Below are 21,967 nucleotides of genomic sequence, written 5' to 3' on the forward strand. Positions count from 1 at the left end.
TTTTGTTAATGTCTGTGTATTTCATTACACCCTTGTGTGTTTTTTGACCCATTTATTCAGATTTTGTCACCTGTCTGTAGGTCATGCTTTTAATTTCAGAAATAAAGATCTGTCTGTATATTTTGTTAACCCATTTGTTGGTCTAATTTGTCACCTGTTTGTACTATGTCACATTGACTGACAAAAAACAGTTGTAATTTGAGAGTAACGAGAAGGTAGGTGAAGTCAGTATTAAGCAGTTGACTCTGAAATGATTCGCCTGTTAGTAGACGTTCTCTTCTTATGGACAAAGGGTTATAAAAAGAAAGAGTCACATGTTTCTGTCTGATTCACAAACATACATTTTATATTCATATCATGTCCAGATAAGATTTAACTTGATTGCATTTACGCATGGTATAATGCATCTGCTGCACGCACACTGAGATTGTATGAGCAGGTATTATTGTGTGTGTGTGTGTGTGTGTGTATGATTTTACATGTGCGTGCAGTGAGAATGATTAATGACCTTGTCCTCTAATTAGATTAGTGTATTGGTTGCTCTAATATTAAGTGTCATGTCACCAGAGGTTATGCAAAATTGCCTGTTGAAACACCCAGAGACTAAGGTGTACACACACACACACACACACACACACACACACACACACACACAGATACACACACACACTCTGGTATTAGGATGTACAGGGTGCATTTTCTGAACCGCTTGAATATGTTTACTTAATTCTCCACCATGTCAGAAACAATCATTTCCTGTCGCAGAAACGCTGCACCCAGTGAATAAGTGACACCCAGATGATGAATGTATTTACAAATGGAATTCTGTCTTTATTTCCTTCACAGATTTGTGACTGTGTTTGTGTTTTGCACTGTGTCATTTTACATTTTAAACCCAAAGCCATGCTGGCGATGCAGTCGGATATCCATCGTCAGCGCCGATCACTCTGGTCCTCTCATCTCCACCACTCCGTCCTCTTTCAGTGGCAGGTTAGTTAGGAAACACCAAGCCCACCTGTCAAACATACAGCTGTTACTATCAGTGACTGATGACTGGCAGATATCAAACACATGTTTCAGCTATAATGAGAAGATTTCCACCGGCCCCACTGTGTGGCAATAAGGGAACTGTACATCATGACTCTGGACATATACAGACTGAGTTTACCGCACTGTTACACAAACATGAACTGTTTGAATGAGTGCTCTAATGTGTAACATACCATATTAGTGGAATAGAGCTGCAACATTTAATCACTTAATTAGCTGTCAACTATTGATCACCAACTAATATGATAATTGATTAATTGGTTTGAGTCATTTTTTAAGGAAATAAAGTTCTAAATTCTCTGATTCCAGCTTCTTCAGTGTGAATATTTTCTGGTTTCTTTACTCATCTATGCATGGATGGATTACTGAATGGCACAGGCCCACGGGCCCAAAAGTGTCAGCTGCAAATTTCACTTAAAATAAACATGTGCTGACCAGGAAGAGACCCAAAATGACCACAAAGAGATGCAAAGGAACTGCAAAGAGACACAAAATAACCACAAAAAAGGCAAAACAACCACAGGGAGACACAAAATAACCGAGAAAGACACACAAAATGGCCATAAAAAGGTACAAAATGACAACAAAAAGACTCAAAGTTAACCTAAAGAGAGGCAAAGAAACTGCAAATACGTACAGTACATACAAAATAACCACAAAAATGAACTAAACAACCACAAGGAGACACAAAACAACCAAAAAGGACAAACAAAGCCACTACAAAGACACATAAAATGACTTCAAAGAGTTAAAATAACCTTAAGAGGACCAATTTATCTATCTGTGCTCAGGGGCCACCGTCTCATAATCCGCCCAACACACAGTCTGACAGAGATGTGTCCTGGCAGGTGGAGATATTACAGTAGTCAGTACCTTGTCTGGGCTCATATTAGGACACATCCAGTTGTACAGGTAGTAATGAAGGCTCCTGTCATTGATGCTGAACTTGAGCGTCTCCAGGAAACTCATGTTATCCATCACATCCAGAGCATAGAAGACGTCAAAACCTTTCTGTCAGTGAGAAAAGAAAACAGTAAACCAAATCTGATGCTAATTACGCTATTAACATTCTGTCCGATGACAGTTTTATTCTGACACACTCACAGACTTAGCCAGGACCAGTGTGTCCTCCATGAGGTCAACAGGGTCTGTGGCGGTAGAGGCAACGTAAAGCAGATGAGCTGCTCTGAGGCCGGCGTGCACTGGGTGATTCAGCACCTTGTAGGAGACGCCGTAGAAACTCACCACGTCTGTCAGCGTGCCATCATCACCCTGTGCGCGAGGAGGGGAAGGTGAATCAGTTATTTCCAGAAAATGGCGAGGAAATCTCTTCCCTCTCCAGAGAAATTAAAAATTGAAATTGACAAATTGTAAGGTCAGACCTCCACAACGTAGGCGTCAATCACATTCTCCCTCGGCAGCAGCCAGTGCTCCACTTCCTGCAGAGACAGCATCGGGCTGAGATGGAACTTGCCGAGATTTGCCTGCAGTAGTGAGTGTACCTTTGCAGCATCTTTTTTGGTCATGGGGCGCAGGCCTGGTGTCTTTGTCACCTGTTGGAGAGAGGAGGAAAGACAAGAAACACTCTCAGTGAGTGCTACAGAAAAACCTGTTCCCACAAACCACTAATAATTATCCTCAATATCTTTAAACATTGTGTATATGCCTTTTCCCGAGTCCTATATTTTGATCAGTCAGGTAAAAATACTGTGATGTCAGGCCAATGTCAGACCGTGATGGCACTGACGGATTCTCGCCTCTAGGTGGCAGCACAAACTAACCTCAGGCAGACGGTTGAACTTGAGAGCTCTCTGTAGGGGTATGTTCTGTCTCAGCCCTGGGTAGCTCACGTCCGTCAGTTTTCGGAGATTCAGAGGGCGATGCCAGCACCTGAAAGATTGAGTTTGTTTATTTGGTGGGGACAGTGAAGGTAGAAGGTCGCTTCAGAAGAGAATTACCAAAGATGAGATGTATAGGGTACAGAACTAAAGTTAATTTGTAGTCCTCACTGTACCATGCTTATTTGAAAGAAATATCTACATTACGTTTAAAACAAAGACTGCATGATTGCTACTTAGAAGGGATGAGAGTGATGATTTAATTCGTCATAGTGTTAAAAACTCTAAAAACTATGATATATTCATGACTAAAATAAGCCGTTACCGAAGTTAAAGTCTCCCTCTACTTGAAAATGTGTTTTCCTTATGGTCATTTCCCTCTAAAATGTCTGACCTTGACTGTTCTGCCTTGTACCTGGGCAAAGTTTGTCACTAGAGAGGTTTTCAGACTCCTCTACTGAGTGGGCAGATGTGCACTTCCTTTAATCTGAGATTTAAACGCACCCTGGGCGACCTACGTTAGGTACGTCACTAGAACTAGAACTGGAGAGCCTTTTTCGTCATTGCATAGGAATGCAACAAAATAGTTGTGACAGTATTTAGACAAGTATTTCAAGTGCAGCAAAGTGCTTAGTGGATGGCAGAATGGCAGCAGTAAACATTATTTGATATATGATACGAAAGTCAATCACCGTCTAATACAGAAAACACCCTAACCCTTATACACAACATGGGCAAAGACGCCTGAAACGTCCAGCACAGAGCGCGCTTGTCAGTACTTTTTACCTCTGGTCATTGCATTTCGGCTTCAGAAATCATGACAGCAGTGTTAATTCGTCAAGATTATCTTGCTGGACAAAAATGTGGAAGTACCATAAACATTTGTTTGACACAGATTTCTTGCAACAAACCAAAATCCAATGGAAAAAATCCCATCTGTGTTTTGACAACGGAACCAGGGCGACACTAACTTCCACATGGCCTACAGAGATATGTCATCCCCGGAGCTCTCTATTTCCATATACTAGATGGAGTACGCCCCCTAGTGTTCAACACAAGAACACTTTACAGATGAATACAAACACCACCACAGAAACGGCAAATGTTTTTACGCCATCGAAATATGCGCACGGAGCAGTACCAAGATAAAAACAGGACCAATAATGCATGGCAACAAATAAGTGAGGAAGTTGTCAGTAGTGAAGCCAGTTTTGTGAAATATTTTGTTAACATATGATCCACTATGCATACACTCTGAATGTAACATAGTTAGCATGCTACCAGTGTTAACTAGAGAAACATGCCGTCAAACTTTTCACTCAGAAAAAACTGCACGGATAGAGCATCGGACTGTTATCTAATTCATTTTTACACTGACTTCCTGTCAAAATCAAGGCAAATTCTGAACTGAAAAAAAAGGAAGGAGGAGTTTTGCAAAGACATCAGAGATCAGGGAGGATCTCATAGAAATAAATAAACATCCCATTGTCTCGCATACATATGGGGTGCTGTTTGTAAAGTGGCTCATGCTGAAAACGTCAAATAAAATTTCTCCAAACATGTTTCTTGTTATTTTAGGTAGTTATTATGACGCTAATGTATGTTCAAGTGTCCATTTCCCCTGATAAGTTGGTTTTAATTCATTATTTGATTCTATAAACACAGTCTGACCATCTCAAGCTTTTATTTTGGTACTTCTGGTGACCGGCAGTGTGAATTTGCATATTAGCTAAATATTTAGTTTCACCCAGAACATTTAGATTTAACATTTAACATTTAGATTTAGCTTTAGATTTAACATTTATATTTAGCATTTAGATTTGACATTTAGATTTAGATTTAGCATTTAGATTTAACATTTAGATTTAGATTTAATATTTAGATTTAGATTTAGATTTAGCATTTAGATTTAGCATTTATATTTAAATTTAATATTTAGATTTAACATTTAACATTTAGGTGCCACATTTAATATTTAGATTTAACATTTAACATTTAGGTGCCACATTTAATATTTAGATTTAACTATTTAATATATTTCTAAGTTAACAAATATTGCTGCAAATGTGGTAAAAGGTGACGTTAAAAAATTCTTTTTCTATCTTTACAACACTTTTTTAAACATTGTTTGAAGCTAAATGTGTCAAAATGTTGATGTTATTTTCAGCGTGAGACACTTTACAAACGGCACCTCATACATACATACATATAGCTATATGGAGGCATGGCATGTTGGCACTGCTCTTTTAGCACTGGACAAAGTGGAAAGTAAAAGCTACTGCAGCATACTGGTGGGCGAGGCGGAGGCCAGAACCAGAACTTCTCAAAGGAATGTTCTGGGGATGACGTTCTTTTGTTGACCGACGTGGTTCTTAGCATCGCCCTAGTTCCGTCGTCAAAAAGCCTATGGAATTTTCCCATTGGATTTTGGATTATTGTAGAAAATAAGCTCTGCAGCAAACAAATGTTTAGGATACTTACACATTTTGTCCAGCAAGATAATCTTCACAATGAACACAGTTTCATGATTATTGAAGCTTAAATGCAATTGTTAGGAGTAAAAAGTTAACGTTAAGCTATAAACGAACTACGCTATGATCACATGTCGGCGTGATGATGTTCTGTAGTCTCATTTACTTGTTAGCTTTTTTTAAGACTCATAAAAGTTTAAAATTAACAACTCTGGTATTAACTGACGTATTTTATGTCATAGAGCAAACGTGAAAGTCTGCTGAGCTTGTGTTAACCACAAACCTTATTTCATGCATCTAACGAAAACCCATTGACTTCCAGACGAGGGCAACAGGAGTGCTGAAATGATAACTCATTTCTGGGTTTTAGGACTCAGGAGAAAGAGTAAATCTGCCTCTGGTCCCTTTTCTGAATGTTAAACAAAATATGATTTATGGCAGAATATTTTTACATACTTGAAAACATGTCTGGAGGGGGACTTTAAATTTGGGTTTAATGCTCAAAAACTCAGCTGATCTGCTCCATCAGGACTGGGTCGTTGTGGTTTTATCAGATTTGATTGACAGTAACCTGGCAGCTTCAAAATAAATGACATCATCTTTACCCAAATGCACTCTGCTGCTTCAAACAAAGCAAACATAAAAGCAAAAATCTGCCATGTGACATAATCAAAGTTCTTGTGACTTGGCAGAACATGTTGTTTTCAAGTCAAACCCCATCCCTCATATTAAAGAGGTGAATTAAGTTTTTTTATTTCCAGGGGCTTTAAAAGTGCTAATTGTGGCTTAACTTTGCCTTTAAATCAAATATGAATCAATCCAGCTCCTACCTGCAGGAGCTCAGTGGTGTGGGCAGCACTACACCAGCTGTGTAGACAGCCTGGTAGAGGCCCTGCTGGTTGACCCGTCTGGTGAGCTCTCGGATCAGAACTGGAGTCATCCGCTTGAGGCGCAGCTTCTTATGAACACACAGGAATTTGACCCGCACCATCCGCTTCTCCCTGCAGGAGAGCACATTTTGAACATTTGCTTTGAGACACTTTCAGGTAAAATTGCTACAGTTTTGTTAACGAGTGCTCTGAATGCTAATACAGCTCGTCAGGTTTCACACAAACACATACCTTTGCATATATTTATGAGCTACTCACGTCTCGTATATGCGGACATCTGCAGGAAGAGCAGCAATGAAGCCGACTAACTTGTTATTGGTGTCTACCCGCACACCACAGTGCCACTGGGCCAGCCAGTTAGGAGGTTGTAAAGCCCTTAAGAGGAAGAGAATGACATTGTCTGCAATATGATTCTGTGAATACATGCAGGGCTTGTTCAGTAAACTCTGATTAAGGACAATTTCCAATAAAAGAATTGAGCACGAGATGACTCAGCTGAATGAATAACAGCAGCTTTCTTTAAGCTCAGAGCCACAGACCTGCGCCAATTCCTGGAATGCTAATGTTAATTATTGCTATCAAAGTAAATGTTATTATGTTTTGATGTAAGTGTTCCCTGAAGGTGGAGATACCATTTATGCAGATCAGAGAGGAAAAAAGGCACAAGTGGAGAGATTAGAGGAGCTGGCTTGTAACTGATAACAGTGTGTCGGAGGGTCAGGCTGGAAAGTCGAGTGGGAAAAATGATGTTGTTCTTTCTTAGACTCTCAACGCCTTAATTCCCTTAGTGTAACTCAGAGAGTAAAAGAAATGTGTCGCAGTTATACTAAGCTGTTCTAAGGTGTGATGTGTGAACATGAATGAAACAGATTGACATTTTGGGAAGTACGCTTATTCACAGAGAGTTAGTCAGGAAGATTAATACCACTCTCATTTCTGTCCGTTAAATATGAGAATCGTCCTCCTTCAAAATACAACTATATTTTATTTGTACAAGCAGCTTATTGTGACCAGTATTTACGTTATTGGAAGACAGCGACCTCTAGTGGCTGTAGTAGTTATGACAAGGAGCAAAGGACGAAGTCAAGTAATGCAGTAGTAAGCGATAAAGTCTGCACAGGGAAGAGGATGGGATCGATGAATGGGTAAAAAAGAAAAGAAAAAGCCCCACAGAATGTTGACCCAGTAAACCCAATATATTGGTAGGGGAAACACTGGAACTGTTTTAGGAATCACTCCAGTGGGTCATTTTAGGTGCCAAAAACAAATGACTGAAGTGGTTGTATGGGTTGGAGGACTTACTGAAAAATAAGGGTGCTTTCAGACCTAGAGTTGTCTCCTTTGGTCTGAATCAGGGACTAATTTGTTCCAAAGTTGCATAATTACCTAAAGTTGGTTCGTGTTCTCACGGCAGCATTTACAAGCGGACCAGATAAAATGCCTTATGTGAGAAAGCTGCTCTTGATTGGTCAGAATTTCTGTGCGGGAAAATCCAGGAAGTAAACCAAACGTTGAAGAAGAGTACACTTGCAAGATAAATGTGACACTTTCTAATGTCACAATGGAGGGACAACTACACAGGTTGATTTTAGCGCTGCTCATCGTGGACTATATTGCTGTCATTGTTTATTTTAGTCAAACCATACAGTTTGCACCGCACCAGAATTTGTTTGTAACCGAAACCACCTCTTCAAGAATGTCTCGGCCCGGTCAGCTGGGAAAGGCTTGAGGCGGAGCAGGCTCACAGCTTATGTGTTTGTCACTTTGATTTTCATTTTAACCCACACCATGATCTTTTCCACACCCTAACCAAGTGGTTTTTGTGCCTAAACCTAACCAGACCTTAACCACAGGGCATCATGATGATTTTGGAACAACGGGACTTCGGAACAATGAGTTTAATATGGTTGGAACAATGGGATGTCGAACCAATGGGCTGTCGGACCAATGGGCAGCTCCCTGTGAAAGCACCCTCAGACTTCAGCTAGCAGCTAGTTAGCTTAGCTTAGCATAAGGTCTGGAAAAAGGGGGAAAGAGCTAGCCTGGCTTTGTCCACGCTATCAAAATTTACCTACCAGTACCTCTAAAGCTCACTTCATATGTCGTTAGTTTGTGCTGGACTGTTCCTTGGCCAGGCATAGGAACTTAAGTCTCCACTCAATGCCTGGCAGCTACTCAGCGCCAAGAAATAGTCCTGTAACTCCTCCTAAAACTGCAAATATTTGTTTTAAATCTGTTTTTGGTCCCCAGGAAGTGCGCTAAAATTTAAAGCCAGATTTCATACTGGCCAGATAGTGTAATAACATCTTTTACGTGATGCCCTGTGACCCAAAAGGGTCTTTTCTCATTGACATACATGGTGATAGAGACAAATGTAAAATAGTGGATACACACATTTTTTTAACCATCTTTACACCAAAAAATCTGGAGGTAAAAAGTGACTAAATGTGCCTGCTTGAAGCTTACCATTGCAGATACTCCGGTGAGAACTCAAATCTGATAGTGTTGTCATCCTCTTCCATGTAGTTCTCACTGAGCAGGGTGCACAACTCTCTCAACTGCAATGACAGATGGAAAGCACTGAATTTGCCTGTATTTGAGTACATTTTTCCCAAACGTCACACTAAGAAAAGTACAGTTCCTTACTTCTGAAAGACACCATTTGGACAGACGTGTGAAGCAGTTTCTCATGATTTACAAACCTGCAGTAAGTAACTTACCATCGTAGGGCTGCTCAAATCCAGAGTGTCCCAGGAGAAACCTTTAGGTAGAGAGTAGGGCTCCGTGCGGACACTTGCTTCACCCTCTACTATCGGGCCATGAGTCTCAACACTGTCACCTGAGGACACGAGCACACACAAAAACACATGAGGGAAACATATCTTGATTCTCAATCTTGTAATTATCATGAATGATGTATGGACTTTGTGTAATGGCTTTTTAAAATGAATGCTCTACAATAACGACAGCGCTAAAATAGGATTATAGAGTTTCCCCCTCTTAAAAGCATACATTAAAGGGGGCCGGAACATTAAAGTCTGTGCAAATGAGAGATCCATCTCAATTTTAGATCCATGAAATTAGTATGCAACGTCATGTCGAGGCTTTAATCAGCAAAGGAGTTAAAGGTATGCTGTGGGATTTTTTAATGAAGGGGCAGAGCAATGTTTTTTGTGTCATGTTCTCTACCAGCTCATATCCTCAGGTGCCAAACACACACACAACCAGGGGAATATGATAACATGTCTGTCAATGCTGTTGTTGCAAATGGGCTGCAATAGAAGGGAGTGTGCCAACAAATTGGTAGATGTAGCTTAAAAGTTGAACAATTTAGGGTTTAAAATAATCAAAAGATGGATTTGTAATCTTGACTTTGTGCACACTGAATAGCACATACTTTTACACCTAAAGGAAATGTTCAGCATTTTGGTAAATACACTTACCGTATGTGCTGTCTGCAGAGGAATTAGATGGGAAGATTGGTACCACACTCAAATCTCTCTATTAAACATTAACCTGCAGTCTGCAGCCGATTAGCTTACTGTAGATTTGCATAAAGACTGGAAACAAGGGGAAACAGCTAGCCTTGCTCTGTCTAAAGTAACAACCCTCCTACCAGGCATCAGGCATTGATGACTACACAGTTCTTTCCTAAGATAAAATGAAACAATATGAAACAGATTAATGCAATAATGAACTATTTCTTTTCAACAAAAATAAACAATTGTGCAACAGCAGTTGAAATAGTGTGAAATACCTCCACACAGCAGATTCTCTCCTTGGCTCCATGACATATGATGTAGCTCGCGTCACAATAGATTTAGAGGGAAAGGATCGCCTCAGGTTTAGGTTGCATTTTCCAATACCTATTCTAATATCTATTTTGATGGTATTGGAGCCGATATTCAATCCAGATATCGGATCAGTGCATCCCTACTATTGGTAGCGAATTTTGGCAAGAGAATCCCCACAGCCAACCAGTCCAGTCCTGACATTCTTTTGTTACAGAATTTTTTTACCGCTGGACACACATGAATATGTCTCCCTGCCACTGAATTGCAGAAATTTGTCTCAGTGACTCAAGTCTCAACTCTGTATTTTCACTGTCTTCAGAGTTGAGAAACCTCTGAGAAGCCTACGAGCACAGCAAAAGAACTGCTCCTAAGGGGGGGATTTAGGTGATAGCAACACATTCTCACTCCGACCTTGTCACATATTGACATTTGGTCACTGACCACCACTTCCAGATACAACATGCAAGGTACCCGGGATGCGTTGGTTGTTGACGCCCTGTCAACTTCTGCCTGTTACCTTCATCATGCTCTTTCAAAATACACTTCCGTTTTCACAGGAAATTTACCATTTACATACAGTCTCTTTCAAAATAAATGCACTACATTGGCACAACGCCGCAAAAATTGTTGTTTTTTAACTTCAACAACAAACACACGTGGTTGGGTTTAGAAAAAAAGAACAGGGTTTGACTTTATGATCTCACGGGATGGGAACACCACTCTCCCGGGTGCAGGTTAATGTTTGTCGGACTCATTCACCACCACCTATCTGCCCAACTCTTGACTTTTGCCACCTTATATTCGTTATTTTCTGATGAAACCAAGAAAATTGTGAGCAGTGACATTTTCCACTGGGAACACTGTAAGAGATTGATGAGGGCCTGATAGGGACCATCTTTGCAGCTCAAATAGCCCAAAAAAGGTCAACTAATATTACAGTTGTAATAAGGTCAGGTCAGTAATATCTAAAGTAATATTAAGAAAATTTAAAAAAACTGTGTGGCCAGCAAATTTGAGGGCATAGGTTTTGAGAAGGGTATTAGTCGGCTGTACGCTGTAGGTGGGTGATTTCAAAGTATTGATCCAGAGAAACATACATTGAACATTTAACCTAAGGTAAAAACATTGCTAAGTACATAAACCTTTAGTAAGGTCCTCTTAATGGGTCGTATTAAGAGGATACTGAGGTGGGGATTATAGAGCTCCTGGGGGCATTGATACACTCCCAGTCCAGCAAGGATTCAGCTGTTCCCCCTGTTTCCAGTCTTTATGCTAAGCTAAGCTAACTAGTTGCTGGCTGTAGCCTTATATTTCCTAGAAAAATATTCTAACAGTATCAAGTTTAAGGCAGTACTTTTTTTTTTTTTTAGTTCTCCAGCAAATAATTGCTGGAAGAGAAATTCCGTCTTACCCAGTCTGGGGACAGGCTGCGTATCCCAGAATCTGTACGTGTGTTTTTTGGCCTGCTGCAGGTTCTTGGGCAGGCTTGGGCCCAAGGTGAAGAGGTGGAGGGCTCTCTGGATCTCCTGCTGCTTCGACTCAGGAAGGGAGTCCAGCTAGGGCAGAACAAGACAGGCAAGGACAAGTTAGTATATAATCTTTCCTGGAAAGATTGATATCTGACCGCCACACAGCAGCACAAGTCAGCTCGAGCCACACAGCCAAAACTGATATCTCAGAAGGCCCATTTATCTGTTTCATGTGTGATATGCGTTACAGCACACTCACAGACAGGTTCATGAGCACACATACTGTACATCACTGCATGTATGCATTCACAGAAAGACACCAACCATAGCAAATGGGTCCCTGGGACCCTCTGGTCTCCAGGCATCTCCCTTCTTTTGCTTCTTTTTGCTCCCTTTACGACTCTTGTCAACTGTCTGCACCTTATCACTGCAAGACATGTCCACACACAGGTGTTTCTGTATTGTACAGGTGACTTTTACTGAATTCATTAAGTAAAAACAACAAAGAACTGTAAATACTCACGAGTTTGAATCAGTCATTCTGAACAAATGCGAGTCCTTGAAGCTGAGGGTGACTCGGGGTGTCCTCTGACACATTTGTGGTTTTTCGGCTCTTATCTTAGCGAGCAGCGAGGGGAGGAGAGTGACCGCCTCAGTCACCCAGCCCAGCTCCCACCCAGACCCACAGATAACCGAAAGCAATGCTAACAATTCAATATAACTTCTCACGGTCTTCATATGTCAGACAGTTGCTGGATATAGAGCGCTGCGGCAGATTAAAGCTTACAGCAGCTTGATCCAAGCAGCACATTTAATTGGTGGAGGTTGTCTAATTGCTGAGTTCTCATATAGTCTTCAGCACTTTCTCCAGAACTTTATATCTCCTGTGGACTGATCATTGCTGCACTGACTCAGCAGTTTGTCCATAAACTTTTTGCCAAGTTGTTGCTTATTATTACAGTGACAAGAATAACTAAGCATTCAAGTGTAACTCATACAAATGGTCACATTTAATTAATTTTCACAACAAAGTTGCACTTACTGTAGTAAACTGCGTCTATGTCACACTGGCATTGCTTAAAAAGTTTTAATGATGTTTATCTACATATTTAAGCATTTTCACCAGAACAATTATTTAGACAAACCAGTCTTTGATAAACAACACAATATTCTTTCAGTTAAGCAAATTTGAATTTCAGAGACACTTTTCTGTATCAAAATAAATGTTCTTTGCCAAAATAATGGTAAATAGTAAAAAGTGATTACCGAAATGTCTTGTCCTTGTAGATTTAGATCTTATTTCATCGTTACATTACTTACACCCCAAGTGAAAGCATAGTGTTTTCGCTATTTTGCTTCCACAACATGTTGACTTTCAGATTAGTGGAAAGAAAAAAGCCAAAATATAAATGTAGGTGTTTATTTAAGTTCAGAATTCTATTCTGAAAATGTACTTTTTAAAAAAGTGCATATTTCAATATTTTTCCTCATTAAACTTCAGGGGGAAAAAGTGTGCAGAGTTTGCATGTTCTCCCTGTGTCAGCGTGGGTTTTCTCCAGGTACTCCAGCTTCCTCCCACAGTCCAAAGACATGCAGGTTAACTGATGACTCTAAATTACCCATAGGTGTGAATGTGAGTGTGAATGGTTGTCTGTCTCTATGTGTCAGCCCTGTGATAGTCTGGTGACCTGTCCAGGGTGTACCCTGCCTCTCGCCCAGTGTCAGCTGGGATAGGCTCCAGCACCCAAACGACTTTACACGGCTATGAAAATGAATGAATTTCGGAAAATAATAAAAATAATTGTCTTAGTGTAAGTAATAAACAGAGGAAGTTTGGTGATGACTGTAATATTTATTTATTTATCCATCCATCCATTTTCATCCGCTTATCCGAAGTCGGGTCGCACGGGCAGCAGGCCAAGCAAAGCACCCCAGACATCCCTCGCCTCTGCAACGTTTTCCAGCTCCTCCGGAATGAACCCAAGGTATTCCCAGGTCAGATTACATATGTAATCCCCCCAGTGTGTTCCGGGTCTGCCCCGGGCCTCCCACCAGTGGGACGTGCCCGAACACCTCTAACAGGAGACACCCAGGAAGCATCCTGATCAGATGGCCGAACCACCTCAACTGATCCCTTTCGATGCAAAGCAGCAGCGTCTTTACTTCGAGCTCCCTCTGGATGTCCAAGCTCCTTACCCTATCTTCATGGCTGAGCCCAGCCCCCCACAGACGAAACTCATTTTGGCTGCTTGCATCCGCGGTGTCATTCTTTCAGTCATTACCCAGAGCTCATGACCATAGGTGAGGGTTGGGACGAAGATGGACCAGGAAATTGAAAGCTTTGCCTTCTGGCTCAGCTCCCTCTTCACCACAACAGTCCGGCACAGCGCCTGCATATATTAATTTATTTATTTAACCCTGTTGACCTGTCTTACTTTTGTCCATATGAAATTTTACAATATGTATCTTTATACTCTGAGCCAGAAACCTCCACTTTAGTAGCACTTACATTCACCAGACTTTCCACTTTTATTCCTCTCTATATTCTGAAGATTTTTACAGAGGGGTTTGTTCATATATCATTCATAGCCTGATTTATATAACATTTCATTCCTATAAACATGGAGAAAATGGAGTTTTTATGGCTGTTGTCAGTATTGCAGATTTATGGAGTGATGCGAAAACCTTTCACTTTAACACATTAACAAAATGAAACAAGAATTTTGAACCTGGCTTTATCCAATATTCAGATTTCTGGTCTGGAATTAGATGCAAATCAGTGCATATTTAATTAGATAATAACTCATTTGAATACTAAAACATCTCATTTCAGCAAACTTGTAATACAAGAAATAATTGTCTTATTGTAAGTCATCAACTGGGGCAGTTTAACGGTGATATCTCTGCATCTATTGTGCATCACGCACGTTCTCCTCCACACACCCCAAGAGAGGTTTACTGCACTCCCTGTGGAGTCTGTTGCACGCTGCTTATATTCATCTTGGGAGCATGTCAATTTTTTGTATTTACATAGCTCAATATAACAAATCACAAATTTGCCTTGGGGGCCTTTATAATCTGTGCAACATCCTCATGAGCCCTTCGTGCCTAATACATCTGTGTAACCACTTGTGCTATAAATGGTCCAGCTCCTTTGATCTGAATGTTTTTCACTGAAATATACATGTAAAATAGATTTATTTTTCATTTATAAAGTGCAGCCTGGAGCTATTTCTGTCTTTATACTACATGGTTTCGACTGCAGTATTATCATGCCGCTGAAATGCCAATAGGAGAAGGATGCCACTAACACCTGTCACCATTCAGACTGAAGGACTGGAAACTGTGGAGACCTATACGTACTTGGGAATGCTCATGAGAAGAGGTGCATGTTCATATTGAGGTGTTTTCAACATATATGTCCTTAACTACCCTTTTCATTGTCCTAGAGAGGAAGCAGCCAGTGTTGAGATGCAGGCAGGGTGACACAGCCGGCTCAGCTGCTCACCCTGGAGGCAGCAGTAAGGCTACAAGAAAGTCCCTTTTGAACAACACGCAACACGTCTCTGGTGAGCCGATGGAGCCTCTGATACCCTGTATATTTATGTCTGACTCAGTATCTATCGCCATTTCTGTTTTCCTCATTCTGTAAAAAGACTCTCCCCAAAGGTTGTTCAAATTTCATCTGTGCTGAAGCCCTCTTGAGTCACTGAAGAAATCACCAAGGCTATCAGGATGTGGAAAAATAATTCACCGATTTTGTCGTCAAGGTAGGTACTGTAAATCAGTTTGGATGTATTAATGATTTCAGCCCACCTGTGGTGATTACTGTCACGCTCCACACACTGCTAGCATATTTACTGTCTGATCATGTCAGAGGAACTGATTACTACGGTGATTCACAGCATAAACATGCTCAAATGTATATGCACGGGCCATAATGTCATCACTCTCCTTTTTGTCTGTTTGGACTTTTTTCACTGATGTCTCCAGTGTCATTTTTCTTCTCACTTGCCAAAAGATAAATTAAACATTTTGGACAGTGCAGGTAACTGCTGCAGAAGAGTGTGATTGGCTGGTTTGTCCATACCAACACCCTCCTGGTGAAGTTGATGCTTTACCCTCAGCACTGCAACTTAATGAAGCTCAGCGTGAGTTCAATCAAGGAGACTGTCTTTATGCCACATTCATTCACAATTCTTTCTCTGTCCCATTCACACCACTTGCTGCTGCCAAACTTTAAAATCTGTTCTCCTCTCTGCTCCTGTCAGCTGTCATCTTAGGCGCAATCGTCATGCCCTCCTTCACCCCATTCACCTCCAGTCACCTTATCCAGAGCCCAAGACCAGCTCATCAAAAGTCAATTCCTCTACACATCCTGATCCTTAGCTCCCTCTTCATCTCCACTAGCATCTATACTCCATATGGGGGATCCCTAATCCACTACGTCTTTATCGTCCTCTGGAATAGATGACATGATGAGTCAATATGTTTCCAAATGATACTTTTACTGATAATATGAATGATTGTCAATCAATGAGAAACACAACACATTACCTTCTCAACTAAACTAAGCTCTCAGAGGGCTCCTAACTTAGTCTTAAAATTTTTAGCAAGCAGTCCTAGCTTAAGAGTGATTTAAGGAAGTTCTCAGAGCAACTCTGCGCAAGTAAGGGAAGGAAACTTTTACCTTAGTGAGGAGGTGTGGTTGACCCTGTTGTTGTATGACGCATTCTTTTAACAGATGTGATTGGCTGTCACATATACGCCCCTTTGTGAGCCTGCAAGGTGTGGACTAGGCAGAGGCAGTCCTGGCTAGTTTTATGCCCTGGGCGAGTAAAGAACAGTCCCTTCATAAGTAAAGAACAGTCCCTAAAGTGCGGTGAGGTTTGTGGACCGTTACCTGCCGCAAAGAGAGAAATGTGAATGGCTCATTTCTCCTCTGACACGCCACATACCTGTGTGCCGTCATGGCTCGGTTGTCCAGGTACTACTGGGCAGTCATGACACCAACGAAAGAGGAAATTACTGGACCTGGAGTCGGACCTCTCTGTCGCCGGTAAGCCGTTATCTTAGCACTATGAGCCTCCGCCGTATTCCTGTCTGTGACCCCCGTTCAACCTACAACCTCCAGGATTCGCCTTTCCTTTTTGCTGCTGGTTGAAACGTGATAATAGGGGCGCCCCAGCACCCACTCCACTAACTTGACGTGGAAATAAGCGGTAGTCTAGAAAACTGTTTTTTTTTTTTTTCTTTGAAGGGCGCTCTTGTGCCCTCACATGGATTGGCCTAGGCGGTCGCCCACATTGCCCATAGCAAAAACTGTCCCTGGGACTAGGACCCTACAATATCAGAGTAGCGACACACATTGGTCAAGCGGAAAGTTGGTCACGTGCCCTCTAGTGGCGGGATAGCGCGTTGCATATCTGACCATGAACTGACTGAACTTCAGTATTGCTGCATTGCTGCCGACCAGGAATTCTTCCAAAGTCAAGCAAACCTAAAAGCATAATCTATCATAATCTACTGTAATAGGAGCATCGGTGATCTGTTTACAGGTAAAAAAAAAAAGTTGTCTACCATAATGTTACTCTCTACATTTTGAAATAAACAAATTATAAGCGTGACTTAATGTGACCAAGACACCTAAAAGTAAAACAAGGCCGTTTTCATCAACTTACAAGCAAGTGCGCGTCAGACATACTGTAAGTGAATGGGTTTTCTGGTCGGAAAGGTAATGCCTTCATGCCCCACTAGAGGGCGCGTGAGGCTTAACTTCAGCATACCACAGGAGTCAATGCAAGTGTCGTCTCTCTGGTATTGTAGGGTCCTAGTGCGGACACCCAGTGGAAATGAGATGAACTGCTGGCTGTGAAAGTGTTGCAATTGTTAGTGTGATCACTCTGCTGATGTAAGATTGAGACAGACTCAAGTCATCACTGCTGCACTGTTCCAGTTTTCACTTTATTTCTGGTGTTGTAGCATCAGGTGGGAAATGTGTGTGTACCCCTAATGACATCAACCACACATATTTTCCCTGCATGACCTGATCTGTAGCATTTCATTTACTCACATCCTGTATTTGGGGGATATTTCTCCAACCTCTTTGTGTTTCCACCATTTTCTCCTCTCTCTCTTAACCCTCTTAAAAGTCCTACACCCTGCTCCTGACTGTTGTTCACCTTAGGAGCTCTTTTAAGGGCTCCGTGAATAACTTTTATCTTAACAAGGACCTAGTCTTAACTTTAAGGGGAAATTCTAAGAAAACATCACAATTCTAAGAATCATTACAGATCATAGCAGTAGAAAAAAAAGGTATCAAATGAGGTACTCTATTGGTATCGGTATCACTGTAACGGTATATGTATTGGTATGGTATCATCATTTTTCAACAATTTCCACCCCTGATATTCACACATGTCATTTTGCAGATTTGCTTGTTTTACATTATTCTGTTAGTGGAATTAATGTATGCAACTTAACCCCTAAAATGCCTACAATGAAATGTCATGTATTCCTACCCAGGCCTGTAGATGGTGCAAACACACTTACAACAATGAGCCACATTATCATCACAGCCAGTCAACGACATACTGCAAAGTGGCAATTTGTTGTTTTCTGCTCAGGGGATATAAGGACAAGCAGGCAAATGTATGTTTACTGCGTGAGCATGTGTGTGTGAGTGAGCATGCAACTGTGTGTGTGTGATTGTGAGCATGACTGTGTTCTACTGGTTCCTGCAGCACACACACACACACACACACACGCAGAGCCATTACTAATCTGTAAATAGATCTGTATTGCTGTGATCTCTCTGCCGAACAAGATCCTCCTCACTTTGCCTCGCTCTCTCTTCTTCTTCCTCATCTCCCTCGTCTGTCTCAGTGTCTGTAACTCTGTTGTTTGCGAGACTGGATGAATGAGCAACAATCTCTGCATCTCTCTTGCTCTCTGCTGACTCTTGTCTTTCAGCCTCTCTGACTCACTGTCTCTCAGATTTCTCTTTCAGCCTGTTGTTCCAGCGTTGTCTCATTGCCTCTCACTTATGCGTTTAACTCAACTCCATTCTTCTCGACTGTCAAATAAGTCGTCACCATCTCTAAATATAAAGTAGATATTTCTAATTAGTGCGAATGATTAGGTCATTAGATATCTGTTTATCTCTTAGCATTCAGCCTAAATAATAGATAACTGGTGAGCAGAGGAAGCTTTTCTCTTTGCTTTTTTATGTGTCTGTTTGTGAGAGCCGGCCCGATGCATGAGTGAACCAAGTGGCTGCTCGGGGCTTCATGGTCAGCACAAGTGGCCCCAAGAGCACTTGAAATGTTCCACAAACAGCAGAGAGCAAGGTGCGCATTCTCCGCAAATTACGCAAGGGCCCCGCCTCCCTCTTGCATCAAAGCTGGTTTCAACATTTACAACCTCCATGATGACACGACCAAACAGATTTTACTTTCTTGTCACAAAAACAGAAAGAAAACACCATGAGAGTGAATTGTGGGAGCAGTAGTCAGGTAAACTGTGTTCTCTCCTCTCCAAATTTGGTGCCAGAAAATATCAGTTATGTTGTGTTGATGCGTAAACTTGCAGTGCAGCTCTCGGTCTGTCTGTGTCTTGCTTCTTTACTACAGGGCATACTGGGCGATATGAATGCACATAATAACCATCAAGTGTTAAGTCAAGCCATAGCATAGTTTTATATTTGAAAATGTATAAAGAAATCTGGGAGAATTGTATTGTACTTGTATAATTTACAAGTGCGTTATGTTTCAATTTGTCAGTAGAGAAAATGTTGGATCATCAGACAGTACGATCAAAATTTCAGCTGATCCATATTCAAGCTCAGACAGTACAAACACAAACCCAGTGCAGCTAGCTTAAACAAATAATGGCACAATTAAAATGTTGGGGAGTGCGGCAAAATACCGGCAACCTACTTTTGTTTATACAGAATGCGCCTTTTTCGGGGCAATGGGGGGGCGTGAGCAAGTAACAAAACGTGTTGCTCAGTGTGTGACGTAAACAGTGACGTGGGAGGGCAGCCGCGGCTGGTCAGTCCTTTAGCAGTTCTCTCATAAGTCGGCTCGTTCTTCACCGTCCCCGTCATCTGACGGTTAATGGCCTCTTCGTTTGCGAGGACAAGGAGGGCGCGCTATTCCTTGTCTCCCCAGTTGCTCATCTTTACAGTGTCTGTCAGGTTTGCATTTTCCTCTTGCTACTAGCTGCTCGCTAATTCCTGCCATCAGCTGTTTCCTGTTTATCCACTGCCAGTGGTTTGCACGTGCGGCGTCATCAACAGCTCCTCCCACAAGTCCTCAATAGCCCCTCCCATTGCGGAAAGCTGCCTCGGTCTGTTTAAACTAAAAGGGTTCCGCCAACATGAGTACCCTACGAGGCGGAAAATTGGGGCGCCTTGGATAAACTCGCCAATCCGACTCTGTGTGTCTAAGTGCTCGTAGCATGCCGGCAAAACGGCCCAACATTCGCAGAAAATCTGGCAGTGTAAAAGGGCTAGTGTGAGGGGGCTGTAGACAAATACTGTATTTACTGTGGTCTATTTAAAGACAGTGTTGCTGCTAAAAGGCCCCACTTTAGTCTTTACCTGCTTACTTGTGCATTATGAGTGCTTAAACTAATATATACAGTACACATAATTTGGTTTAGTGCCATGTGAAGTGGCCCCAAACAAGATTAGGGCTCCCAAACGTCTAGGACCGGCCTTGCTGTTTATTTTTCTGTCTGTCTCTCTTTCTGTATTTGTGTCTTTCATTGTCACTTCAACAGGATAAGATAAACAGCAAAACCTGACATAATAGTAGCACAAGTAGAGAAGAGCGAGAAAGCATGCAAACTGAGCAATGTCTGCTAAAAGTTTGCTAACATTAGCAACCAAAACTAATGACCATACCAGACCGAATTTGGCTGATCGTTTTAAATGGAGCATGCATGTGCTTCACTGCCTTCAAATTAAAATGTTCAGAAGTGAAAGAATGTCTTTTAAAAGTTTCCAAGTCTCACTTTAGGAACGTATGATTTGAGGTCACTTAGCATTTAGCTTCACAGTTACACCAAGCTGTCATTATTTCACACATTGCACTCAATTAAATGTGTATCCATGGATGATTCTATGTTTTGTCTGTTTATTTTTTAATTTTTTAAAGTTTGGATTGAAATGGCTGAAAACCATATCTCCACTAATGTTGAACCCAGACAGATTGAAGGATAACATGCTCAGAAACCCTTTGAGGTGACATAAAAAATGGATATTTATTCAAGTATAACACGACAATTTTATGAAGTTGTTTTTTTAGACTAACCCAAAAACAAAAGCCAACCTTCCAAGAAATTAGACTCATGTTGGATGATTCCACAGCACAACATCCAAAGTCACTGCTCAGTATTACTCTGCAGCACAGTGCGTGCAGTTTATGTGCCATGACAAGAGGTGCAAACTGATTCAGCGTCTTGTGTCAAAAAAGTTTTAACTATAAGGGTCCTAAAAGCAACTATGCATTGAATATATATGTGTTTATAAAATAATTCAAATCAGAATCAGATGGCTTTTTTTTTTTTCGTACTTACCGATTGATGTCAGTGTCCCTGGCTTGGATCCATGGTGGGGAGGGAATGGAGTCGACTGCATTGCCATCTGTCACTTGTGCCTTATTCTAAATGGCCACTGGAGGGCGCCAAATACAAAAATTTCCAAATTCTACTTGGTGGAGCAACACGTTCTTATCTCAACTCGTCAAATATTGCAGCTTTGTCAGTGGACTTTCACATCTACATATGACGCACTGGGTATCTTCCTGTGTTTATTGTTGGGATGCTGTGTCAATTTATGCATGTTACATTCATTACGGCCGTTTTAACAAAAAAAAATTCAATAGAGTGTCTTTAATCAATTGTTTTGATTGCCCAACCAGTAAAAATGGTACCAGTGTATGTTCAAATATTTCAGTTCCAGTGTGTATAGTTCAGGGGCATCTATTGGCAGAGATAGTATAATATTCATATTTATTGTTTTCATTAGTTTACAATCACACAAAAATAAGAAAAGTAGCATTTTCATTACTTTAGAATGAACCTTTTATATCTACATACGGAGCAGGTCTTCTCCCATTATGTCCACCATGCTGTTCTACAACAGCTCAGGACAGACAAATCAACTGGCTCTGTATAGGGCTATTCTGTTCTGCAACCTCACCACAATGGTGAATGGACCTATACTCGTATAGCGCCTTTCTAGTCATCTGACCACTCAAAGCACTTTTTACACTACAAGTCACATTGACACACACATTCATACACTGGTGGCCGAGATTACCATACAAGGTGCCACCTGCTACTCAGTTTATTTTTAGTTTTTTTTAACTCACTTACACACCAATGGAAGACACTGAATCCCGGTGGAAGTGTCACCTGGAGCAATTTGGGGTTCAGTATCTTGCTCAA

General features: G+C 41.2%; 1 protein-coding gene across 1 annotated transcript; it reads right to left on the reverse strand.

Moving 5' to 3' along the window:
- Window positions 1-806: 806 nt before the first annotated feature.
- On the reverse strand, window positions 807-12,253 carry LOC125880350 (glycylpeptide N-tetradecanoyltransferase 2-like). Its single transcript, XM_049562698.1, has 12 exons — window positions 12,036-12,253; window positions 11,837-11,939; window positions 11,455-11,599; window positions 8,970-9,088; window positions 8,716-8,807; window positions 6,508-6,624; window positions 6,190-6,360; window positions 2,832-2,940; window positions 2,433-2,603; window positions 2,155-2,322; window positions 1,924-2,061; window positions 807-1,015 (listed from the first exon to the last, which is right to left on the reverse strand). The coding sequence occupies exons 1-12, from the start codon at window positions 12,248-12,250 to the stop codon at window positions 992-994; spliced, it is 1,572 nt and encodes a 523-aa protein (XP_049418655.1). The 5' UTR covers window positions 12,251-12,253; the 3' UTR covers window positions 807-991.
- Window positions 12,254-21,967: the final 9,714 nt, after the last annotated feature.

This window comes from Epinephelus fuscoguttatus, linkage group LG20 (assembly GCF_011397635.1).
Source record: "Epinephelus fuscoguttatus linkage group LG20, E.fuscoguttatus.final_Chr_v1".
NCBI classification, from domain to species: Eukaryota; Metazoa; Chordata; class Actinopteri; order Perciformes; family Serranidae; genus Epinephelus; species Epinephelus fuscoguttatus.